This window comes from Conger conger, chromosome 14 (assembly GCF_963514075.1).
Source record: "Conger conger chromosome 14, fConCon1.1, whole genome shotgun sequence".
Lineage (NCBI taxonomy): Eukaryota > Metazoa > Chordata > Actinopteri > Anguilliformes > Congridae > Conger > Conger conger.
The window spans coordinates 22868927-22894167 of NC_083773.1; the positions used below are offsets into that span (position 1 = coordinate 22868927).

A 25241-nucleotide genomic window follows, 5' to 3' on the forward strand; every position below is an offset into this window, starting at 1 on the left:
ATGCAGTCTGGTAAATTCATCACCCATGTGTGGAATTAGCCTTTGTGTCCATGACAGTGGTAAAACCTTTGTTCCAGACAGCGGCAGTGACAAGCAAGAGGTAAAATAAGTCTTGGCCTGCTTCTTTTTTCTTTTTTTTTAAAGGAAGCCCTCACACAGTATCAATTATCAATCAACGGTCTCCCCTCCCCTTGCGTTTCTCCTGGTTCTTTTTATAGCTTTATCTGGAGGGAGCGGAGCAGCTGCCAGTGGTCACTGACACCTGCTAGCTGTCCCCGCTCTCTCAGTCCCTGGGCCAGCCCCCTTGTCCTGTCTGCCTCTCTATCTCCGGCGTCCCATCTTGGCTTCGTCCCGTCCTTCTCCCCCCACTCACCCACCCGCCACCACCACCACCCCTCCCCACCGACAGACGGACACGGACAGTTTCCCAGGCCAGTCATGGCAGACAGGAAGGGCACCGGCAAAACACCGCTGAGGAAGAAGGAGAAGAAGCCAGAGGCTAAAGACGCGAAAGCAGAGAAGGTTCCGGAGCCAGAAAAGGCAAAGGAGAAAGAGAAAGCAGAGGAACAGCCGGTGCAGGCAGAGGGGGAAAAGCCAGGGGAGAAACCTGCGGCGAACGGGGGGGCCGCGGAAGGGGCAGCAGCCAGTGGGGAGAATGGAGAGTTCCAGTTCCAGCCCATTGAGCTGCCTCCCTTCGAGATCATTGAGGGGTAGGTGTATGCTCTCTTAAAGACTATACTCACACCTACTCTCACTATCGCCACAGGCAAATGCACACCTTACCTAAGTTCTCACAAACTAACATTAGAACCTAGAGATATTACAAAGAGGTAGAAATATTGGCAATTCAGTAGTGATGGAGGCACTGGTAATGTTATAGTGGTCATAGTGGTAGTAGTGGCATTATAGTAAAGGAGAGAGATAGGAGAGCCAGAAAGCTGGACCAGAAAACAAAATGGCTACCTTTGTCTTTAGAGTAAGTCATTGGCTACTTGGATAGTATGGTCTACCACTAGGGCAGAACAGAAAAAACATGGATGAAAATAAGTGAAGGAATTATTATACAATATGCCAAGGGGGATTGTAGAAATAGCTATGAAGTTGAGAAGTACTAGGCGAGCTATAAAGGTATTTGTTTGCTTAACTGCAGTGGTTATGGGACAGATTATAGTAGCCTATGATGTAACATGTAGGCACCACCATTGTTGTTTTATTGTCTTTGTAGCTGTGTGCACTGACCTAACTATTTGTTGTAATAATTTAAAAGAACAAGGATAATGATAAATGTTTGTCTTTTGCTGAAATAGTTATGATAGTCATGCCAAACCGTAAATTGTTAAATACATTCCACAATAGCTGACTGGTCAATGACAAAGGCCAGTTGTGTAACATCCAACTTCGTGCTGAAGCTTCTGGGCTTCATCTTTCTTTATGTCTCAAGCTGCCATTTACAGTTATCGATTTTTGGGACAGTATGGTGTTTGGTTGGATAAGGTTCAAATGACAGGTGGCAATAAAAATTTGTCTAAATGAGGCATTTGTTTTGCACACCTTGCACTGGTGCTCTTATTTTGATAGCTTTGAATAAATAATGGGAATTTATTTATTTAGATACAGTATATGACATTTAATTGCTTCAATTTAAAATAGTTGTACATATGTTACTATATTTTCCCATGAAAATATAAGGTCTATATGTGTTCATAGTGATCCAGGTAAAGGGTTGTGTTCAATGGCAATAGCACCTGATCTATTGCCTGAACTAGACCTCTCCAATAATACATACCTTTACCAAGCTCTGCAAGTTTCACAACTTGGAACTTGTGGTTCAGGGTCAGCAGGTAGCTACAATGTTTGTATTTTGTTTGGGTTTTTTTTAGATCTGGTGGAGGTAGGGGTCTAACCCTAGGGACATGTCCATGAACCCAAAACCCCCCCCCCCCCCCCATTCCCTGACCGTGTTTATCTTTCTTCTGAGTGGTATTTCCGTACAATCGTAAACACGGGCCTGCCGGTTCTTTGGTCTTTTGATCAAAGCCATTGGTTCATTTGTTCAATTAATGAAATGGAACTGGATTCCGACGGTCAGGATTCCGACTCCAGAGTAACTTTAATGTACTACACAGACGGGCAGACCCTCTGAGGAATTCCTCAACATTCCACAGGGGGGCTTTAAGGGGAACGATACAATGCCTGCTGACAGCTAAATCGTGACAACGGGCAAAAAGAATTGGGTCATGAAGTCAGGGCCCTAATAATACGGATTTGACATACCAGGCAGGGTGGGATAGCGGGCCAGATTTAGCCCGGAGTTGCAGTGCTGGTCATTCCCCCCGATCATAATGTCAAAGTGTCAGATCCAAAAGCAGAACAGCCCACATGTGGGCCCAGCAGAGCTGGACCTTTATCTCCACAGTTAGTGATACTTTTTGGAAAAGCCTCTTTGAACATGCCACATTGATTGTAATGTTTAAACGTTTTATCACACTAATCTTTCTTTTGAAACTGTTGTCACGACACATTGGCATAAGTTTGTGATAACAGTATGCTTTGACTAGCCATGGATTCCAGCGCTACTGTTGCAGGGCTGGCAATAAAGTCACTGAGTTCATAGAAAGATATTGCGCAAGTAATACAAATTATTAATGCTTGAGAGGGTGTTGGGGGTTGAATCAGAGCCATAATCAATATGCATAAATAAATATTTGACTGCCTTCACAGAGGCTTATATCCAGAACTGAAATTAAACTTTGTGAGAATGTTGTAGCTATAGCACTGACTGAAGTCATTGAGGAAAACATTTGTTAAATTGACATTTTCTTTAGTTAGTGGTAGTATTTTATTTGTTTTCCATTATTTGTGGGTATGTAGCAGGAATGGCATGGGTACTTCTTATTTTTCATATGTTTGTGGGTAGAAAATCATGTGTATTTTCAAGGGGTCAGGAAATAATTATCCAGTTTTTTCCATTTTGGTGTAAATATGATAGTTCTGAAATACTCACTGTGCTGCGTGCAAATAGCTCTACACAAAAAAAGATGAAGTGACTGATTGATAAATGGGTCGATTTATCTATCCTGAAATGATCCGTTTTCTCCTTTTTTCAGAGATCGAATTAGCCCCTTCTTCTTCAAGTTCCAGTTTAAGAACGTGGAGTATTCCTCAGGCCGGAACAAGACCTTCCTGTGCTTCCTGGTGGACTCGCAGGGAGGCAACGGCGAGGTGAAGCGGGGCTACCTGGAGGATGAGCACTCGGGCACTCACGCCGAAGAGGCCTTCTTCCACCTGGTGATGCCCAAGTATGACCCGGCGCTGCGCTACACGGTCACCTGGTACGTGTCCTCCAGCCCCTGCCCGGCCTGCTGCGTCAAGCTGGCCGAGATCCTCCGGGCGCGCAAGAGCCTGCGCCTCACCATCTTCTCCGCCCGCATCTTCATGTGGGAGGAGCCCGAGGCACAGGCGGGCCTGAAGGCCCTGGCCGCCGCAGGCTGCAAGCTGCGCATGATGAAGCCCACAGACTTTATCTACACCTGGGACACCTTCGTGGAGAACGAGGACGAGAAGTTTGAGCCCTGGGAGGACTGCATGGAGAATTACGAGTACTACCAGGAGAAGCTGGCGGACATACTTCAGTAACAGTGAGTGCTCCTCCCCCCCACACACGGTAAATGCCGGTTTATAGTCCAGCGACAGTGGAGGGCATTTATATATCTTTGCAAAGGACAAAGACCACAGTCTATGTCGGGGGACAATAAAACTTTCACGAACGCTCTGTGATTTCAGTTGAGCGACACTGGACTATAAACTGGCCTTAAATGTTCAGGGTTAAATTCATTTTTACAGGTTCCATACGGTGCCTATTGGACTCATATGGAGAGTTGAATGAACACTAGACATTTTACTGTGCAAAATGTTCTGTATTTAAACAAGTGTGGTTAACACGATAGTGCTGTATGTGTATGCTGCACTATGCAAACTAACCCATACAAATATTTTTAAAATACCAATTTTCTTAAGGATATGCAGCTGCTACATTACCAACAATTTCATCCAACTTTCAATATCAGCACATAATCAGCTCTGCTTTATTGAGCATGGTGATTACTGCAGGTCACATCCCAGCTGACACAAGATGCACTTGCAATATTGCTGCCATGTAGTGCCATGGTTATTACATTCACAAAACATTCCAGTAACATTGTGAGAACATTTTGTGTTAGCTGTGATGCTAAGACTGTGCCTAATTATATACCTGAGTAAATCATGACAGTAAGCCTAATCTAGTTAGGATCAGATACTGTATATAACGTATCATCTCAAGGAGCAACTGCCAGGTTTATTGAGTCAGGGAGCTGGAGGAGCCGGGAGGAGCAGCAGCAGGTGGAGTGCAGAGTAGCAGTCTTTCTGTCCCTCTGAGTCATAGACATGGAAAAGGAAATGGCAGGGAACTTGCCCTTGAGGTAATTACAGTATTGGATATGTGAATTCAGGGCCACACTTTACAATAAGGTTCATGAATTGGCATTAACTAATGCAGTTGTAATGTAATGTAGTAATGTAAAGTGCTACTAACTTCAGTCCTGGAAAAAGCTGAAAAGCTGGCCCTGTTCTCTAAATTGTTTATGCTTTCAAGTGTTATTCGCACTAAAGGGAAAATGACATTGCTAACTAATCTGAGAGTTCTGCAAATGCATTAATCTGCCATTTCGATGGAGAGAGATATATACTGTAAATTCTTAAAGCAGGACACGATCAAAATATTACTGTCAGCAATATTTAATCTCATTTAGGCAAGAGGAATAATGGTGGTAGTGCTCACTTTATCATTGCTGATAATTCTCCAGGGTGTTAGGTGATAATTGAAGCCTTGGTGTTTCATGACAGGAGAATATGAGAATGTTCTGGGGAGTTCTGATTCCTAAAGGGTCAACATGAACATCTGATGCAATTAGTGGAAATTAAATCCACCCAGGGGCATATTCTCTACATTCACGTTCTCATTAGTGTCCTCTAAACACACTTGTGAAATGCATGGGGCTTTTTTGGGCCTTGCAGTGAAGGCTAGGGGACATGTTGCATAAGAGATGTGTGTGCAGTGAAAACACTGATGAGGAAAAATGTTGAGTTTCTCATGGGTATGCAGCCCCAGAATTCCTCCTAGGAATATAGGTGTTCTCCAGAGGTGGAAAATCCTGCTTCAGAAATTAAAAGTCCTCCCTGGTATGATGTTCTAATCTCCTGGATTTGCTCATTAGCACAATTCCTCAGAGGTGGAGGTCATTATTGAAATCAGATGGCTCATTAGTTCATTGATGGAAGGAACATATGGGCAGGACTTTTATTTTCAGACCCCTTGACTTTCCACCTCTGGTGTTCTGACACAAATATGCTCCCCTTAACATTCATTTCTATCTTTCCTCTTCCTCTCTTTATCAGGGCTTGCTGATAAATGAAAGCACACACAAGCTTCTGGCATTCAACCTCTGCCTTACGACCGGAGTATGCTGCCCCCCCCCCCCCTTTCACCCTGCTATAGAAACAAAGCCTTTCCTCTTACAGACACTGTATGGATACTATGGAGGTACATTCTATTCTCAAACCCATACTTTAAAGTCAGGGGCATTGCCCTAAAAGGGGCTGTTTTTAAACCCCAGAGCTGGGACACACAAGTAATCTCCAACCTGCCCGTCAGCACTGAGCACTCAGCCTCTGTCAACACAAACTGAGATGCTTCCATGACACCTGATCCTTTCCAAATTGAATGTACCGCCTACATTAAGAAACGTCTGTCAACCTTATCACCTGCTTTGACCTCTGCTGAAGCATCAGTGTGGTCTTTCTCAACACCTTTGGGGTTAATGAAAAACAAAATACTGTAAATTGATTATTAGTGAACAGATCAATTTAAAATATCTAATGGCATTGTTGTTGTTTTTTATATTTAAAAAAAACCTTAATTCATACCAAGAATGCTTAGGTTTTGATGCTTCTATTCAGATATTTAGGTTTTATATTTTTTATGTTTTGATTTATTCAATAATTCAAGATTCAAACATTTAAATTGGGAAAATACACATTTGGTACAGTTTCAAGCACATTGAGAATGAACTATAATTTTTTGAATGTTCATGAAACACATAGCCTATATTTGTTACATAGACTAATTTGTTTTCATGCAACTTTCGTATTATAGAGAACATTCTCTTTAAAACAACCACTGATAGTTTTCATAATGATTATTTGGACTACTGTTTATCTTTTGTTTACAACATATTTTTTGTGCAATTAAATTCACAATGCACTAAAGTAAAGCAAGAAGCTGAGATGTTCATGTTATTTTATGAATCTGTTCTATAAATGTATACACATTTGTAATGAATAATTTTAGACATAAAGGGTAAGCAATGATTATAATCATGCTAATAGCCATTTTTAAAAATCTGTACTGGAAGATTTGCTTGCAATATTGTACATTAAAATGACTGCTAAGGATAGTTCCTTAGGATTATGCCTAGGTTTTCATGGTATAGGTTACAGGCAATAGAAATTGAATAAATGCTTTTCAGAATATAAAAAAATATATGAATATGTGGACTCCACTGATTTGTTCTTGTTGAATATTTAGTCTCATAAGCTTTCGTTCACGTTAGTGAATTTGCAGTAACTGCTCCCGACTCATTTCAGAGATCATTAAAGTGTAATGACAGTAGAGACTTGCCAATGGGGACTCTTACAAACTCACTTAGGTATATGTGGTCGGAATAATTTTTTTTTTTCCATTAATTCATAATGTATTCATTCATTTAGCAAATTACAGGATTCTCTTCCTTTTCGTGTATGTTAATAGTCAATATTGTGCTTCTTAACTGGAAATGAAAATTCTAATAATCACTCATCTTTACAAAGGAGATTACAGAGAAGGGAGTATACATTCCACCAGGGTAAATTATTTTACAATGATAAAATGAACACAGGATTTTTATTCAGTTTAAAATTCCACACAGCTCACATATGCATCCAGACACTGTTTGCATCTCAGGTAAGACCTTCAGCAGCCAATGAGAAAACAGAGTAGCAAGAAAAGGCTACAGCTCACGTCAAAATAATCTCACAAAATCAATCATTCTGCAGATAGATTTACTTCATAATCAATTCATAATAATTACACTCTTCAGTGACAATGAACAAAAACAATAAATAACGATTTTGACATTGTGGAAAAGATGCAATTAATTATTCCACAAGGCGCATTATGTGTAGACGCTTATACACAGCACATAAGCATATTGATATTTGATTGAAAAGGTCAATACCAAAACATTGAATATTAATTTCCATTAGTCTTACTTTTTTGTATTCAAAGTATTGTCTACTTTGATTAAACTGAATTCACTACTTTTTCTATTCTCTCACATGACATACTGAAAGAAGGTGGTACAGCATGAGACACTGAAATTCTTTGGAAGAGAAATGTAATTAATTATCCAGATACCTGCCACGCATGTCAATCAAACAAAATGAATGAAAGCTGGGACTAATGATTAACTTATTGGTAAGGTCTCAATTCTATGGCATGCTCACAAGCTACCACCAAATTGGTTGGACTTACATAGGTTCATTGAAATCCCATTACACGAAGGACGGGATGAGAAAGAAGTCATTCGAATTCCAGGGGAGAAATGACAAACACAATGCATGCTCTGCTATACAGTTCTGATCTATCAGGTGGCAGTGGCCTTTCTCACTGGGGGTTATTTCTTGCTTTCTGGAAGCCTGGTGAGGTGGGGCTTGTGGACGTCACACAGAATCTGCAGCAGGCTTGCCAGGGTGCTGTGTCTAACCTCTCTCTCCTGCTGGGACAGACACTGCTGGGGGCCCTCGTGCCCGCACTCTGTGGGGTCAGGCTCCAGCTGAAGGGTCCTGGCCTGGGCAGTGTGCAGCCCCTCTATGGTGTTGGAAAGCCACATGAGCCTCTTCAGACTCTGCACAGCCTGCCCCCGGTCATGCATAAACTGGTGTTCAGCCACTGCCCTTCTGCACGGGGAAAACAGGGGAGATTACATACCCATGGTACTTTCCTTCCCTCAGTGATGACTGGAAGGCAGCTGCAGCACCCAAGACTGCAAACAGCAGCTCAGCCCATGATTTCATCCACAGATGATGTGTGCATACCTCTTCACAGGCAGTTTTTCTTTGATGTATTTTTATCAAATGTATCTGTGTTACTGTGTTACTGTGTTACTGTGTTTGCTCATCTGTTGCTATTCGTTCACTATGTGGAAAAGCAGCTGCCTTCACGTGGGGAAGGAAAATACTTCGAGCTATTTGTTGTGTTTAACATCTGTATGAAATTTGTGATATTGGTCCACTAGCGGGCGCCATATGAACAATATTATGAGTCAATTCTGAGAGCCATATTTACCGTCTTAGCAGCTATTTCTATAGATTTGCATCATTGAGTAGTTTCATATTTTTTATAAAGCACATTTAAAAAAATAGAATTACAGCTCATATTCATACCTATAGCACTGTGCTGCCGCACCCAGGAGGCATCACACATATGAAAATGAGTGCGCTCAGTACATGTGACAGATTTGCAGAGAATCCAGTAAATATCCTTGCACATAAATAAAGTATTCACATCACAGAAACTGAGAGCACTTGTCGGGTCCAACAGTAACACATTTAGATTCATTGCTGAATTTGGTTGGATATCATAGAATTTGCTGTATGAGGGCCTATTGAAGACTCTGTCACTTGCTTTGCTCTCTGAGTTTGTAGTGGAACAAACATATCTTAAAGCATATTAAATATACAGATCATATTTTATAATACCAAATATGTCTTGCATTTCTCAAGCACATTTGCAGCCAAATTTTCTAAGCCACTTACCTCTCATTCTCCTGACATCGGGCCAACGACAATACAATGATGACCATAATAGCCATGGACTGGATTAGTTTTTGCGACACAAGCATTGTATATGACCTGAAAGGAATACAAAAATCCAACTACTATATTAACAGTTTTTTAACAGACTGCTGTGTGTAGGTGGTGGTAAAAATGGATGTTTACATTTCAACATATTTGAAATAGTCCCTTTCATAGTTTCTTAAATTATAATATTATAATATTATAATATTATAATATTTCCATCATTGTTCTAGCCTGTTTAAACCTACAATTTGTGACCACACATAAAAATAACATACTGTACTTCACTTCAACAACAGAATATTTGAGTCCAGTCGCATCACAAGGCTTAAAACACCTTATAAAACTCTGTTTCTTCCCTGAATGTGAGAATATTTAAAAAGCATTATGAAACAGATCAAATGTTTCTGCAAAGAAAAAAAGGATGAACTCATCTTAATTGGGATGTTTCTGCAATATCATCAAACAAGGCTACTCACACTGTTCCCCTCGGCCTCAGGTGAACAAGACGCTTTGCTATCCCACTGCTGTTGTGCGCTGAAGTGAATTCACATTCAGTGGCCAGCTGCTTTATATATCCAGCTGTACGATTGCACTGACCTTTCAAACTCATGAGTACTAAGCTAGCCTACCTCAAACAAAAAAGGCACCGTCATTCACCCACGCTTTTTTTAATCAACCAATTGGATTCCTCGGCAGAAGGATGATTAATGATTCATTATTTCTCATCAGTGATAATTGCTGCAATGTCAGAAGCTCCAAATTTAGTCTGATATGAATACATCTCATCCAACTTTAGGAATTCTGTAGGTCGTTATGTTTTCCGTCTGGAAAGCGAATACATTTATTGCTATTGATTAGACAACAATTTATAGTATATATCCCAGATATACACGTATTGCCCTGTTTCATCTTGTTTAAATGCTTTTCTCTGGGAGCTGCTGTTGGCCATTAGCACAATTTGACTCTCTTAACAATTGCTCCACATTGGCTTAACTGATTCTGAAGAACATCCCTTGGAAACTATCTTGACAACACCTTTATGAACAGATTCCCTCAGTTAGGAATGTTGGCACTTATTATGGCTGGCAAGCATACAGAGAACAAAGGCTTGGCTTTGCTGTAGCTGTTCGCAGGATTCCACTGCACAATATCGGCCAATGGATAGCAACCAGCTGTCCTGTTTGTACCCGACTTCTCCAGGACCCCATTCAGCAAACCAAGAATGTCTCACTGTGTAGTGGCCCCATGTTTTCATATTAAAAGCCTCACCCCTTTTGGTAAAAGGGGTTGTATTTTCTAACAAGAATTTATTGTGTAGGCTCTAATGAAAAGCGAAACTGTACACAAACCATTTTTCCAAATGAAGTGCTTATATTAAAAATGATAATATTTTATGACTCTTTTTTAAATGATAATTGATCATTTCGACTTCATGCATTTTAATCCTGAGTTGTACATCCATGGATCAGCTGCTCAAACCGGCATCTCCACCCACACCAAATCAGTGGATTCCTGAGGTACTGGTGAGCTCACTAATCACAAAAGGAGTCCTTGGTTAAGGAAGACCTCTACAGTTAATGACAGTTGCATCCAGAATGCAGCAGCTTGTCTGGTCTTCAACATTCCCAAACATTCCCAAACACTCTCATGTCAACCCCCTGCTTGCTGGCTGCCTGTCATGGCTTGCATCAAAAACTGAAGAAGCTCTTCAAGCAGCACCTCTCCCCACCCCTCCCTGTAAACCTTAACTGCTGTCTTTACTTGTGTTATAAGGATGATACCTTTGTTAGTTTTGTCTGGCTAGATAAGCTGTATATTCATATTTGCGTGGTACGGTATTATATATTTTTACAAAGTCTAATGATCAAATAGGCCCTAGTCCTTATCTTTGTTGAAAATTGTAGGGTCATTCAGCACACTTGTCCCTGGTTATGGGTAAGCAATTTGCATGTTGTTGTAAGTCGCTCTGGATAAGAGCGTCTGCCAAATGCCAATAATGTAATGTAATGTAATGACTGTAGAACTGTCATCATAATGAAGAAAAAAAAAACAGAAACACCTGCTCAACATCAGAAACACTCTTCAGGAGGCAGCTGTGGTTGTATTAGTGACTACTGTCCGCAACAGACAGAACGAAGTTAGCCACAAAAACAAGATGTCAAGGCTACAATGTCTTGTAGACATTGGACATATGAGACCAATATTTACTTGTATCAGGATTCCCTTTCTCTATACATAACTGCAGCTGGTCAATATTATACATATATACGTAGTCATGGCTCTTTTTAAAACAATACAAATTATGGCATAATTGAAGAATCTGAGTGAGGTATAGCCTAAACAGATTGCTTTTACAGCATATTCTATTCCAAAATTATATTTTTGCTGTATGCTCACTTTTAATAGAAATATTCAGCTATTGAAGTTTTATGTGCAAAGCTGCAAACCCGAAGAAAATACATTAAAAAAAAATTATATATTTTTTTCTAAATATATAATTGCGCTACAAATACCCTTTCCCGAAAAAAGAAAAACCAAAAGATCCTGTATGTTGCGAGGAATTCCTTCTTGAGGTCCAAAGGCGGATGTGAGAAAAACTACACGTTTTTTAGTAGGAAGTACGTCTGCAGTAGGGCGGTGTTATCTAACGAGGATTTCCGGAAAACGCCATTTCGTGCTTCCTTGAGGAGAAAAACACGCATTCGAGGAGAGTTGTGCAAGACGGTCGTTGGGCGCACGTTTACGGTAAGTAATGAGAGTAATATAGCTAGTGGAATTTATTTATAATGCTGGAGGTGTTCTAAAATGATAATTGCGGCAGCTAATGTATACGAAATAACGTGAAACTATTGATAGTTCAACAGTTAGCCATTTTGCTGGTGGGCATTGTGTGAAAGCGGCAGCCATTTTTTAATTTTGATATTTTTCGTTGCAAACATTGCTACGCAGCGTGTGTTTCTATCTAAATGTAGTTTGTTTGGCTGTGGAATAACGCACATATGCCTTCACATTCAATATTTCATGTTTGTTATAATTAATGTGACTGAGGGTTTAATTGGGACCATGGTCGGGTCACTAGCTAGGTCATATAGCTACTCTAGCTAGCCAGCCTGTTCGCCATTTTGGTCGCATCATTGAACGAACAAAAGCTATTGGTAGCCAACGCTTTATTGTAACCACTGATTTAGCACAGTTTGCTAGCTAGCCAACTGGTTTTGTGATTCAAGCCGTTAACTGAATAGTGTAATATAACTGCATTTATTTTCGCAAACCTACAATTTGTAATTGGGTAGCTTTAAGTTAGACGATCTAATCGCTTGCATGTGGCTAGCGAATGGAATTTCTCCAGCTGCCGGGACAGTTAACCTATCCCGGCTGGCTAGCTAATTAATGAATGTCGCTAGCAATAAGTTAGCTTGCTAATAATACATTTATTAACCAGTTGGATGGCTGAAAAAGTCAAATTATTGAGTATGAAATGACGATGGGCCTGCAGAATTTAGCAAACATTTTAGCGAACTAGCTAGCTAATTAGTTATTCGTAATTCTTAGGACACTGGTTTGGTGGATTTAAAGAACCGCCATTATTGGCCAGTGGTTGTTAGCATTCGTTGAAGCGCAGAAAGTGGGGCACTCAAAGCCCCTGAAGCACACGGTCATCCGATATATCAGCTAAAGTTAATTGGTTTCGGTTGTACTGGCAATGGGGAGTAGCAAACTAGCTAGCTAGCTTTGATGCATTTCCATGTGCTACGCATTTCCTCACCATACGCCTACCTGTAGTCACCCATTTGCTGCTGGCCCTTTGTTGCCGTCCCAAATTCAACCAGATTTGTCGGACATCAACTTGCATATAAACCATTTGATTGCTGTATAGATGTGGCTTTGTGTGGGAGAACCTAGAATCAATCATCTGCGCTAGCTACTGTGATTTGCCACATTTAGACAACTTGATCAGGAGTGTTTTTGCCTTAATGGTGCATTTTATTATTTCTACTGTTGCTTTGTTTTATAATGTGTGGGAAATGTGTAATACATGAAAATCTAAATGGACAACTTCTTCTTTCAGTTTCTGGTAGAAGTTTGTGGAGTAACATTTTTTGTTTAGCGCATTGATGCCTGTTGAAATGGGAGGTAATTACATCTTTATTCTTATCTTGCATGCCAATGTTAATTTGAATTGTATTTGTTATTTGGCTGAAAATAAGTGTCTACAATACTGACCTGGAACTGTTTGATGTAGCTTTTCCAGCCTTTGTCTGTGGGAGAGCAGCTCATGACTTGTCTCACACATTAGGGGTTGGGAGCTTGCATGTTAGTTCCACAAAGTTCCCTAATATATTCTCTTAAATACATTATAAATAATAAATAAATAATTCCAGCTCGAGATGACTGCTCCTGTGTGCTTGAATTTTTACACTTCTAGCCGTTCCATTTCCAATTTTGAATCTGGTCCCTGTGGACAATTTTGCTTTGCAGATCCAAGCATGCATAGAGACTGTCCTCTCGACTGCAAGGTCTACGTGGGGAATTTGGGGAACAATGGAAATAAAACGGAGTTGGAGAGGGCCTTTGGTTACTACGGGCCCTTGCGCAGCGTTTGGGTTGCCAGGAACCCCCCCGGGTTTGCCTTTGTGGAGTTTGAGGACCCCCGTGACGCGACGGACGCAGTGAGAGAGCTGGATGGAAGGTGAGGCTGGGTGAACGTTATGGGTTATGGGTTATGCACTTTGGGTATGCACTTTGTTGTACATCGCTCTGGATAAGAGCGTCTGCCAAATGCCAATAATGTAATGTAATGTAATGAACGGCATCATGGGAGGTGCTTGGAGCACTATGAGCTTGTGGCAGTGTGACCCTGGTGCTCTGGAAGTGCTTTGCTGAAGGTGTGCCTGTTCTACCAATCCAACTGCTGTGCAGTGGTTCCTGCATGTATGCGTGTTTACGTGGATAGGGCAGCGAATGAATGACCTGTTATGTTTTCCTGGCAGTGCATGAAGGAGTCTAGCATAATGTTTGTCAACTATAAGATTGCAGGTTTTATTGCCAGGTGTGGCACAGTTTCTGTACCACTGAGCAAAGTGCATAAGGGTTATCAATAAGTACAAAGTTTTCTGTATTGATCTGGATAAGAGCATTTGTTTAATGCCAAAAAATGTCCATGGGCAGCATGCTGGAACTAAGTTCTCTGCTGATTAGAGGTGGAACGGTGTGGGAATATCTCTGTAAATTGTGGTCATGAAGTCAAATTCTTACTTTTTAAAAATCCTGCAGCTGTCTAATACTTGCCCTCTACTTACTAGGCCTATTAAGGTTCTGTTCATTTCTGTTCATTTTTTTGCCAAATTTTCCCTTTTCTGTTTACTGCTGCAAATTAACTAATTGTCAGAATTGATCTTTTCAAGTCCATACCTCATGATAATTGAAGTATGTACCCCTGAATGATCTGGAAGACAAAAGATGTGTTTTGGGCGGAACTTCACCTGTAGTCCACTATCTGGCTTGGCTCGTTCAGCCGGTTTTCCCTTTCAGCCCCTTTGGTGACACAATTGAATTCATCTGGTCTTCAGGCCTTAGTAGAAAGGCAGGAAATGTCTGCTCGCATCTGAAAGTGAAGTGTTTGTGACTATTGTAACTAATCTTGTTCTGAAAGGGTAGCAATCCAATAGAACGCTTATGTTGCAAATCTTGTGTCTTCTGGAACAAAAGATGGATACAAACTTTGTACAGCATATTATGGTTTTTGGTTGAGGAGTAAAACTAAACCCAGAATTAGTAAATGGTTGCTTGGCTGATAACTTTTTGCTGTTGGGTTTAGGACGCTGTGTGGGTGCAGGGTGAGAGTGGAGCTTTCCAACGGAGAGAAACGTTCGCGGAGTCGCGGGGGCCCGCCCCCCTCCTGGAGCCGGCGAGCCCGAGACGACTACCGGCGCCGCAGCCCCCCGCCCCGGCGCAGGTAACCCCCCCCAGCCTCCCCCGCCCGCCGGGTCACCGCCTCTGCCCGTAGTGCCATCAACACTTTAAAACTGGCTTTAAGAAAACGCACTGAAAATACTACTCCTTTCAGAGTTGCCTGTCCTGTTGTACTGAACTTTGATTGGCCATTGTCCTTATGTCAGTTTGGCAGTCGGGTGACCAATTGCCATGTGTATGCTAATCTGAACGGCATGCGGTTTAAAAATGCAGTTCATCTTCATTGTCATTTTTTAGTCATTTAACATTAAAGGCAATATGGGGGGCTGTCGAGTCTTCAAGGTCTAGTTAATAAGACTGGGCTCATTTGTGCGGAACAAGGCGTGCTGCTTGCCGCTCCAGACCCATTTATATGCGGTGGAATGTCACATGATACAAAACCTTTTGTGAAGTTATGTTTTGCCAGAGATTTCAGTGTAATTTTTACCTCCTGTTAAGGCTGAGAAGGGCAAACACAGGAGAAGCCTGCTTGCTGTTTTGAAATAAACAATAAGTGGGTAACAGGAATTGGGAGTCCAAAAGAAACTGCACTAATTTCTTGAGCCCAGTCCTATTGCTGTACAGCAGTTTCTCAGATGAAAAGGGGCAGAATTCAGAATTGACACTGTGTAGATTGGTTGTGATGCAAGCTTTTGTTTTTTTGAAGGTTGCTTTTATTTATTTACCATCTATATTAATAAAAATGAACCCCGTTTCAGAGTCACCACCATGCCTCTTCTCACCACCCTCTGAGTCAGTCAACTAGCCCTCTTTCAGCATCATGTGACCAGCGTGCCCCAATCAGCTTGGCTGGTGTCGTATCACATGACCCAGGCATGGCCAGTCGTCAGGTTGCACCGCCCATTGGTTCCTGAGCATGCTGTTCTCTCAGCCTCCTCTCCAACCTTAATCCAATCGGCAGCGGCCTACCTCACATTCCCGACCAATCAGCGTTTTACTTTTCCAAATGTCTACACATCAACCTCCTACAAGCAGCAGCCCTCGGCTAACCGCTAAAAGCAGGAAAAATCCACTGCCAACCCCCATCCGCCAGCCAACTAATCAGCTCGCAACATCTTGGCAAAACCTTTTCAGCAAATTCTACCTTCCTGCCTGCCAGTCTGGCCTCCCCTTCGTCATTTCTAGCTTGTTGAAAACCAAAAGACTAGTAAGTTTTACCTGCTTCGTACAGTTTACTGCTGATTAAAATTATTAGTGAAGAGAGCTGCTACATAAGAGGAATCATTTTTATTTTAAAGCAAAGAGTTTGCTTTTCCTTTTGACCAATTGTTTAAAGGTGAGTGGCTCTTATTCCAGGGAATTTGGACCACGTTGCCTTCTAAATTTGCCTGCCTTCCCTGGTTTGTTCACGGAGAGCCGTCACCTTTAAACCCAGTTTAGAAAAGGTTGCTTTAAAATTCTTAATCAGTATTAATTTATTTCTTTTTGAAAGATTTGGCCATTGACTTGGTTGTGTGTGCGGTTGTGTAAAAGTGTGTAGCTTTTATTCTTCTGCAGTGGCAATGCCGTTCTTAGTATTTGCATTTCCCTTCCAATCCACTTAAGTTTTAATTGGTGTTGAAGAACTTGGCTTTTCTCTCTTGTTTTATTGTTTCTCAGCCACTGTGGTTAAGTATAACACAGGCTCCCAGACAGAAGTTTAGATTTCACCTTGGCTATGATCTCAAAGAAGCTGACATATTGAAATGAAACCAGAAATCAAGAGGGATGAATCTCTGAAATTGAAAATTCACACCCTCAGCCGTTTGGGGAAACCTTGTTTTCCAGAACCTTCCTTTTCCCCCTCCCTTTATCAGAGGTGACGGGGGGTAGTGGTGACTGAGGGGCATGTCCCTACTGAAAGGGAACGCTAACGGAAGAGCAGTGTTGGGTGGAGGGAGGGGGGTTCAGGACCAAGGCATGCTGGGTAACAGAGGGCCGCCATTTTGTTTCCGCCCCATTGTGACATTGCCTTCTTGCCCCTCCCTCCTCCAGATCACCTCGTAGGAGGAGCTTCAGTCGTAGCAGGAGCAGGTAAGGACCCTTTCATTCACTGTTGCTAAATTTCATGAATTTAACAATTATCCTTTTTTATTTATCTGGATAACAATTGTATTTTAGCATGATCAGGAACCAGTTTTTTTGTCTTTGGCAACAAGTAAGTTTCATATTGAAGTGATGAGCTTCAAAGGGTTAAACTGCTATAGACATGCTGTCTTTTGTGAAAACATAAATTCATACAGTTTTGGTTTTCTTTAATGCCCCAAATAGTGCTGTAATGCATCTAATGAATGTTTATACTTCTCTACTGACTAATTCTCTTTAGTGGTACAGAATATTTCTCAGCCCTAGAAAGCGTCTCAGAATGGTTCTGATGGTGTAAGGAGACGCTCTTGTAGTGCATGTGCTGTATTGTAACTTGAATGTTTGATTTCCTGAGGGTAAATTGTATTTTTCCTTTATAGATCTCTCTCCAGAGACAGAAGGAGGGAAAGATCTCTGTCACGAGACAGGAACCACAAACCTTCACGCTCCTTCTCTAGGTCACGAAGGCAAGTGTGCTTTCTCATGCTAGCATACACATTTCTTGCCACATTGTAATCAACCTCAATTCTTTTTAGAAAAGTTGTGAAATGTGGCATTCCACAAAGTTGGCACGGTTGTCTACATGCGTTACCTTTTGTTTCTGTTTTCCATTAATCCGGAGTACATCAGTTTCTCCAGTCACATTTGTGTATTCCTTGTATTGATACCAGTTTCCAAATGGAATCATGGTGAAATAAGATTTCACGAGGCATTGAATCGGTTCTGTAAGGAATTGTAATTGAATTGAATCGTTCTGAGGTCAGATTTACACCCCTCCCTCATCATTGGTTTTAAAATGTTTGTTTCTTTTTTCAGCCGTTCTAGGTCCCCGGACAGGAAATAAAGGACTGGAAGGCAAGAAGATGGTCTCGTTAGATAGTTGGATGTCATGGACCTTGAGCCCTGAAGTTTGTTTTATTTTTAAAGGTCTTTTTAGCGGTTTAGTTTTTGCTTTTCTGGTGACATGCAAGGTACCTAGTTCCTTCATATTTTGTATATAAGTGGGTATATGCAGGTGAAATGCTTTACATGCAAAGTACTGTTTTAGTCTAAATGTCCCCCTGCAGCATTCCATACCCACTTGCACAAGCATTTAAATTCTCTTCCAAAGCTGTTCTGTGTCTTTTTTGTGTATATAGAGGACTGAATGTATGAAAAGCATGTTGGGTAAAACCCAGTCTCGTCCAACAGACAAGCCACACGCCGGAGATTATGGGGTAAACTGTTTGGATGCCCAGGCAAACTCCCAATACCTTTTTTGATTTTATTTTTTTAAATGACTTTGGTCAGGAACAGTCCCAGGATATAATGTGATTAATTCTCACTGTGCTTGTGATGCCCTTTGTCAATACTGCATTTATGGGCTTGGTTGTTTCATACCGATGACACCCAAAGTTGTAGGGTTAGAGCCCCCCCCCCCCCTGCCCCATGAACTTGCGAAAGCAAACCTTGTGGTGGTGTAATGAAGAAATGCCCTGTAACAATCCTTTTTCTTTTTCTTTTTTTGCTCTTTGTACTGTTTGTAATGTTCTCTGAATTAAAGCTGGATACAGAACATTTGCTTTGACTCTGGAGTAAAATTGGGCAATTTCTGGTAATACAAATGTGGAGATTGCTCCACAGGCCACTGGGGACGGTGACCCCTTTATACATGTGTGTAAGAATTGCTGGCTGCTCTGTGCACATTTGGCATGTAGAATGGGCTCTTGGCTTTTTCAGCCTGTGCCCACACTTATCAGAACCACATTAGACAATTGGTTGCAATTACCCACTTGTTACACTAGAGGTCAGATTTACTTAAGTAATCTGCAAATCGAAGTGGATGACACCGGTCAAACTACTGTTAAGGAAGTGCAAGCTTACTGGACACGCCCCATTCCAATCGCTTTTTTTTCACATTTCTTTTACTTGCTCCTCACCCATAAATCAATCAAGGTCTGCCATCTTTAACAGCATTCCAGTCTAAATGTTCCTTTTTAGAGGTAGTCATTAGGAATTGCCTAGCTTTCCTTCGACAGAAATGAGGGTTTGGAATGAGTGTGAGATTTGATTCTTTTGACACAAAAGCCATTGAGTTTTATTAAATGCTAATTAAATATTTATTTTGTTTAATAAAGAATGCATTTAAGGAGGGGTGTCTCGGTGGCGCAGCCCGTAGAGCACTGACCGCATGCTCATTGCGAGCCGCGACGTCGGCAGCTCGAATCCGACCGTCTGACATTTGTCGCATGTCTTCCTCTCTCACTCCCACCCTCCCTGTCTCTATACTATACTGTCCAATAAAGCTGAAAAGAAGGCCTTAAAAAGTATCTAAAAAAATAATAATAATTCCTTTAAGTAATTTTTTTAAATACTTAACAGCCCCCAGACATTTAAAGAATCTCCTTAAATGATTCCCTTTCTGTTTCTTTTTCTCTGCAGTATTTGCTGTACTCTGGTGACAAGTTAGAACTTGAGTGTGCAGTGCGAATTTATCAATGGTCGTGAGGCAGATTTCCATATCATGGTGTGGCTTGTGCCTTAAAGCCCTGCGGGCCAACAAATCTCTTAACGGTACTCTAACCAAACATTTAATTTCTGTGTACGTAGATTAGAATTCAACTTTCATATCTTGTAAATACAGCTCTGAACGATTTCCTTTTGCTTGAAGGGCAGAATGCTACAGCTGGCTATATAGGGTCTTTAATGCAGTGCCGTGGGCTAGACTCAAGGTCTTGAGATTGAATATTAACCATGAGTGCTCCTGCAAATAAATGGTTCTATAAATGATTGTGAAGTGTAAGATAAAGGGGTTATGATCTCAAACTGTTTCCTTAGCCTTACCTAATCCATACTGGCTGAGTGTACCTCAGCAGGAATAGGGGTATGGATTGTGACGGGACTGGCAGCTCCCCAAGGCCTCCATTAATCTACTGGGGACAGAATGTTAGTGTGTTTGCCATTGTTTTTTTATATACACTTACTGAGCACATTTTTACTTTATTACACCTACTTATTCGTGCGATTATCTAATCAGCCAATTGTGCAGTGCAATCCATACAGTCATGCAGATACGGGTCAAGAGCTTCAGTTAATATTTACGTCAACTATCAGAGTGGGGAAAAAATGTGATCTAAGTGATTTTGACCATGTGATGATTGTTGGTGGCAGACGGGGTGGTTTCAGTATCTCAGAAACTGCTGATCTCCTGGGATTTTCATGCACACTAGTTTCTCGAGTTTGCAAAGAATGGTGCAAAAAAACTAAAATACCCAGTGAGCGGCAGTTCTGCTGACAGTAATGCCTTGTTAATGAGAGAGGTCTGAGTAGAATAGCCAGACTGGTTGAAGGTGACAGTAACAACAACAGTGGTATGGAACAGTGGAAGAGGATCTCTGAACACACAATGCATCATAACTCTTAAGTTAGAGGCTACAGCAGTAGAAGTCTAATAAATAAGTAATAAAGTGCTCGCTGACTATATATAATCTATTTGTATTTCATAATTATCAAGTTGGCAGCATGGATGGTGCAGTGGGTAGCACTGCCGCCTTACAGCAAGGAGGTCCTGGGTTCGAATCTCGGTCGGCCGGGGTCTCTCTGTGCGGAGTTCGCATGTTCTCCCCATGTCTGTGTGGGTTTCCCCCCGGGTACTCCAGTTTCCTCCCACAGTCCAAAGACATGCAGGTTAGGCTGATTAGAGAGTCTAAATTGCTCGTAGGTATGAGTGTGTGACTGAATGATGTGTGTGCCCTGCGATGGACTGGCGACCTGTCCAAAGTGTATTCCTGCCTTTCGCCCAATGTATGCTGGGATAGGCTCCAGCCCCCCTGCAACCCTGTTCAGGATAAGCGGGTTAGGATAATGAATGAATGATCAAGTTGTGCAACAATGCACCCAAACATACTATACATGGTGAGGATATTGCACAATTTTTAATTTATTTTGTTCGCAATGGAAAATATATGTCCTGTATGTACACTCCCTTAATGCGTCTTTAAGAAAAAATAGGAAACTTATCTCTTTGTCATAATTCTACAATCTTCAAACCCATCTTGATATTCTCCATTCTTCGAATCCATCCTTTCAATAAACAGTGGAGCTTTGGTGCTTTTCCAGTGCCTAAGGTCCAGCCTTAATGTTGCCACAATACCCAACCACTATATTTTAAATTGTGTTCTTTCTATTCATCCCCACTTATTGGCTCCTTTTCAGTAGTTTCTAACTGATGGGCAATTGGCTAGTACTTAGCACACATGTGGTAATGAGGTATCCTATTTGCCACAACCTGCATTAATACACAACCTGGATTAATATACTTATCACTTCTGTCAAGTGAATCTTGTTTTTGTAAGTGTCAGAAGGGTAGCATGAGCACATTATGGTAAATGGCAGGCATTTATATAGCACCTTTATCCAAAGCGCTGTACAATTGATGCTTCTCCATTCACCCATTCATACACACATACACACACACTCACACACTCACACACTCACGGCGATTGGCTGCCATGCAAGGCCCCGACCAGCTCATCAGGAGCATTTGGGGGTTAAGTGTCTTGCTCAGGGACACTTCGACACAGCCCGGGCGGGGGATCGAACCGGCAACCCTCCGACTGCCAGACGACTGCTCTTACTGCCTGAGCCATGTCGCCCCCAATTATAAAATGCTTTAGTTTGACTCCTACATGACATAAGGTCAAAAGATTAGGTAATGTTACATGCTGCAGGAAAGCATAACTCGTGTAAAATGTAGATATCCTGAAGTGAATTAGGGTACAACCCTTAAACAAATCGTGAATTCTTGGACATTTTATATAGCTGGAGTATTTTGTGTGGATGCACACACGTTCCTGGGGCCACTCCTTTGTATGCCATTCCCTCTGCTGGCAACCCTGATATTCAATTAAACCTCCACTATATTGGCAGGAAAGATTTTCTTCAAAAATCAATGTGCTCAGTGAAGCACACCTTTAATTAGAAACAAATGTGAAGATCTGTGATAGTTTAGTTATGTAGAGATCAATGGACAAGTGACAAAGAGCAAGCTTGGGAAAGATACTTTACCTCTTTTTTAAGATATAGTTGTGCTGGTATTGACTCCATTTATGCTCATGGGTTTTGTCTATTTTGTGATAATCGCTCACAATAAAACTACAACAAATGTATGAACTGTTAATGTGTATGTTCAATGCAGTCATAGCCTGGACATGCACAGCCTCAGCACAACACATACAACAGTGTGATTACAAGGTTCCAGTCCTCAGTCATGTGACTCACTCCCAATATGTGACCTGGGTCACATGACACCACACCCAATAGGTCATACTGAGCCCCTATTGGCCAGAGATGAAAAAGCTCATGGCTTGTTCTTAACCCTGTAAGACCTGGTCCCACATAAAAATGTTCTTGGATTTGAATATAAATGCAATTTTAGGCTTAATTTATTACAAAAATATCTGACACAAATTGCTTATGTTGTTTTAAAGTGGCATATCTGCATTGTACGCAGCTGTTGTATATGAATCTCAAATGAACTCCAATAATGCAGCCATGACTACATAATAGTTTAATTGAAAAAGGCTCACTGACATGTTGACTCACCCTCTGCTTGCCTGGTGCTTAATTTCGGGTTTCAAAATATACAGTTGATGGCCTGACACTGTATAACATTGTATAACTGTACAATAATTCAAGCTCATTGGTGGAAAATTGTTGCTCATTTACAGATACGGGGGAGGGATAAATAGTGTACTTTTAGAGGTACAGTTATATCCATGTATGAATATTTTATAAATACTACTTAAAAAGGGAATAAGGTTTGCACACATGACATCGGTAACTTGGACCTCCTTTAATATAATAATGAAAGTTTCGGAAATAATCCTTCCTCTGTGTCTTAACTACTTAATTCTGGTTTTCTGTGCCAGCCACTATTTAAGATAGGACTTTGATCGTAAGACCATTTTATAAATGAGGCCCTTGGTGTCCATTGTTGCATTCATTACATGCCTTTTCCTGAGAAACCTTTGACCTTTATAACACCTCATTATAAAATGGTTCTTTGTCCTTGAGTCAGAGTGTCATTTTATGGTAGAGACATCCCCCACCCCCCAGCCCCATCTGTGCAATTAAGCAATGCTTAAGTTACATATACTGTTTATGATTTATCCTCCTTTCATCATATTATTAAATGATCCAATGTGTTGTATTATTATTACTACCTATTTCCCTGCTACAATTTAGATGCAGCATGGACCCAGTTAATGAAGTTGAAGTGCATTTTCACACCAAAGATCACAAAATATTTAGAGAAAAATTGTCAGCCTTGTGCTTCTGCAAACTCATATATTATATTAGTAATAATGTCAGTAGCATGGGTGCTGTTTTATTAAACAAATCATTCACTACAAGTTCAATGTCTTGAGCCTAGAAGTGTATGGCATTCAGTTGTTGAATTTTTATTGTTTGCTTCCAAATGTGTTTATCTACATATTTACATTACTACTTAAGGAGACCTTTTGTGACTCACTTTATTACATGGAGACAAAGAAGAAATAGGATTTATTTAACATTTTAGAAAGTAAATGACATCTGAACCAGCATCCTGTTATAGCACGTTTTTTTCTTCTCTACAAGTGTACCAGGGCACTAAAGAGTTAAATGCCTTTTCTCTCCCACTGTGGATAAATCCCGCTCTGCCTTTCCCCAAATTACCCATAATTCCTTCCTGCCAGCTCAACTAAAGGACATTTTTCTCAGTACTTTTTTGAGGAGTAAATTCTCAGAATTATACATTTTAATGCTGGCTCGCTTCCAGCATAAATTTGGCTGTTTCTTATGGTTAATTTAGGCATTTATATAAATGCTTCTCTTTGCAGGCTATCAGAGAATTACAGTATTTTGTTTTTGCACATTTTAGTGTGCAATTGCATGGAGTGCAAGAAAACATTGTAAGAAAACAATTGCATTTGTAAAACCTTCTAATACATTGTGAAGACTCGCTAAGCATTCCACTACTCATCACAGAAATTGACTACTAATTACAAATCTATCTGTTTAAATATGATAGGGGAACAAGTGGGGTGGGGAAATTATTCACTGAAGAAAAGAAGATGAAGAAGAAAGCTTTGAAAGTGAAATACTCCCTAAAGCCGGGAATGCTATTCATCCTCCCCTCCCCCCATGGAGCTAGGAGACAATGTCCTCTGTGACTGAAGCCCACCTTCCTGACTCACCAGCTTATCTGCCCCGACCAATTGCGTGGAAGCCATCCCCACCCCTCCCCCGCTGGCCTCACTCACGTTCCACTCCAGGCACATGTTCCACGTGAAAACATACGACTGTGGGAGGCTGAGACAGACTCAAAATCCCGCGCGCTTTCTCTCATGGCAAACCGCCCCCCTGACGTCACACCAGCATGACTCATGGTGTCCGGGGCAACCAGAAGTTCTCGCAGGGAAGTTTCAGAAATCCACACATAAGAGCTCCCTGCTCCTCCCTCTCACTGCTAGTGCCAGGTCTCCTAGTGCCTGCTTGTTGTCTTTCTCAAGGCTTTCATCATGTTCCCACTCCCGTAGCCTGAACTGAACCTCCAATATGAAGTTACTCTGAAAAGCCTCTTTCTTTAGGTTTTACTGGAAATGGTGCAGCACATCTTGCATACACCACCTACAGTGACTACATGAAGCTATACTGCTAAAGACTATGCATTCCTTGAAGTTTTCCCAAAATAAATAAACTGAAAATATTAAATGTTTCAGAATAAAAAAAGGTATAATTCTTCTGATTTTATCATATGTATCATATAAATATAATGAGATTTTCTTCCTCAAGACTTAAAAAAGGATGATTTCTCTAAAAAGACTGAGTATTTAATTCACTCAAGATTCAAGTTCAATTTATTGAATTAATGAAAATATTACATTCTAGCAAACAAGTGGCTTCATTTCAGGGCATTTTCCTTCATACTGAGTTTACCCTACACAAACTCTTTATGGGAATCTCACCCCCCTGAAGAGTAGCGATTCAATTAATGCTGTCAACCAAAAGATAACTGTAACTGTGGGAATGTTCATTTAATTGGAGATGCAAACAAAAGAAATTAAATATCTGGCAAAGGAACAAAACTGGTATTCAGGATTGATCAGAAACAAAGTTCACGCTCCTATTAAGTTGGTTCATAATTTAACAAAGGCATTAGTGGTTAATGAGGAGCCACTAATCATTAATCAGCCACTAGTGAGCAACAAGACAGCCTCCTATTCTGGTTGAAAGAATTACAGACA

At 40.9% G+C, this 25241-nt stretch overlaps 3 protein-coding genes across 3 annotated transcripts; 2 read left to right on the plus strand and 1 right to left on the minus strand.

Moving 5' to 3' along the window:
* Positions 1–342: 342 nt before the first annotated feature.
* On the plus strand, positions 343–6586 carry apobec2a (apolipoprotein B mRNA editing enzyme, catalytic polypeptide-like 2a). Its single transcript, XM_061220946.1, has 3 exons — positions 343–710; positions 3108–3638; positions 5437–6586. The coding sequence occupies exons 1-2, from the start codon at positions 439–441 to the stop codon at positions 3634–3636; spliced, it is 801 nt and encodes a 266-aa protein (XP_061076930.1). The 5' UTR covers positions 343–438; the 3' UTR covers positions 3637–3638; positions 5437–6586.
* A 450-nt stretch (positions 6587–7036) lies between these two features.
* On the minus strand, positions 7037–8978 carry pth4 (parathyroid hormone 4). The gene is made up of 2 exons (XM_061220947.1): positions 8893–8978; positions 7037–8034 (listed from the first exon to the last, which is right to left on the minus strand). Exons 1-2 carry the CDS (start codon positions 8976–8978, stop codon positions 7752–7754), a joined length of 369 nt encoding a protein of 122 aa, XP_061076931.1. The 3' UTR covers positions 7037–7751.
* A 2573-nt stretch (positions 8979–11551) lies between these two features.
* On the plus strand, positions 11552–18535 carry srsf3b (serine and arginine rich splicing factor 3b). The gene is made up of 7 exons (XM_061220545.1): positions 11552–11682; positions 13007–13071; positions 13417–13627; positions 14756–14893; positions 16885–16923; positions 17355–17441; positions 17791–18535. Exons 2-7 carry the CDS (start codon positions 13053–13055, stop codon positions 17816–17818), a joined length of 522 nt encoding a protein of 173 aa, XP_061076529.1. The 5' UTR covers positions 11552–11682; positions 13007–13052; the 3' UTR covers positions 17819–18535.
* Positions 18536–25241: the final 6706 nt, after the last annotated feature.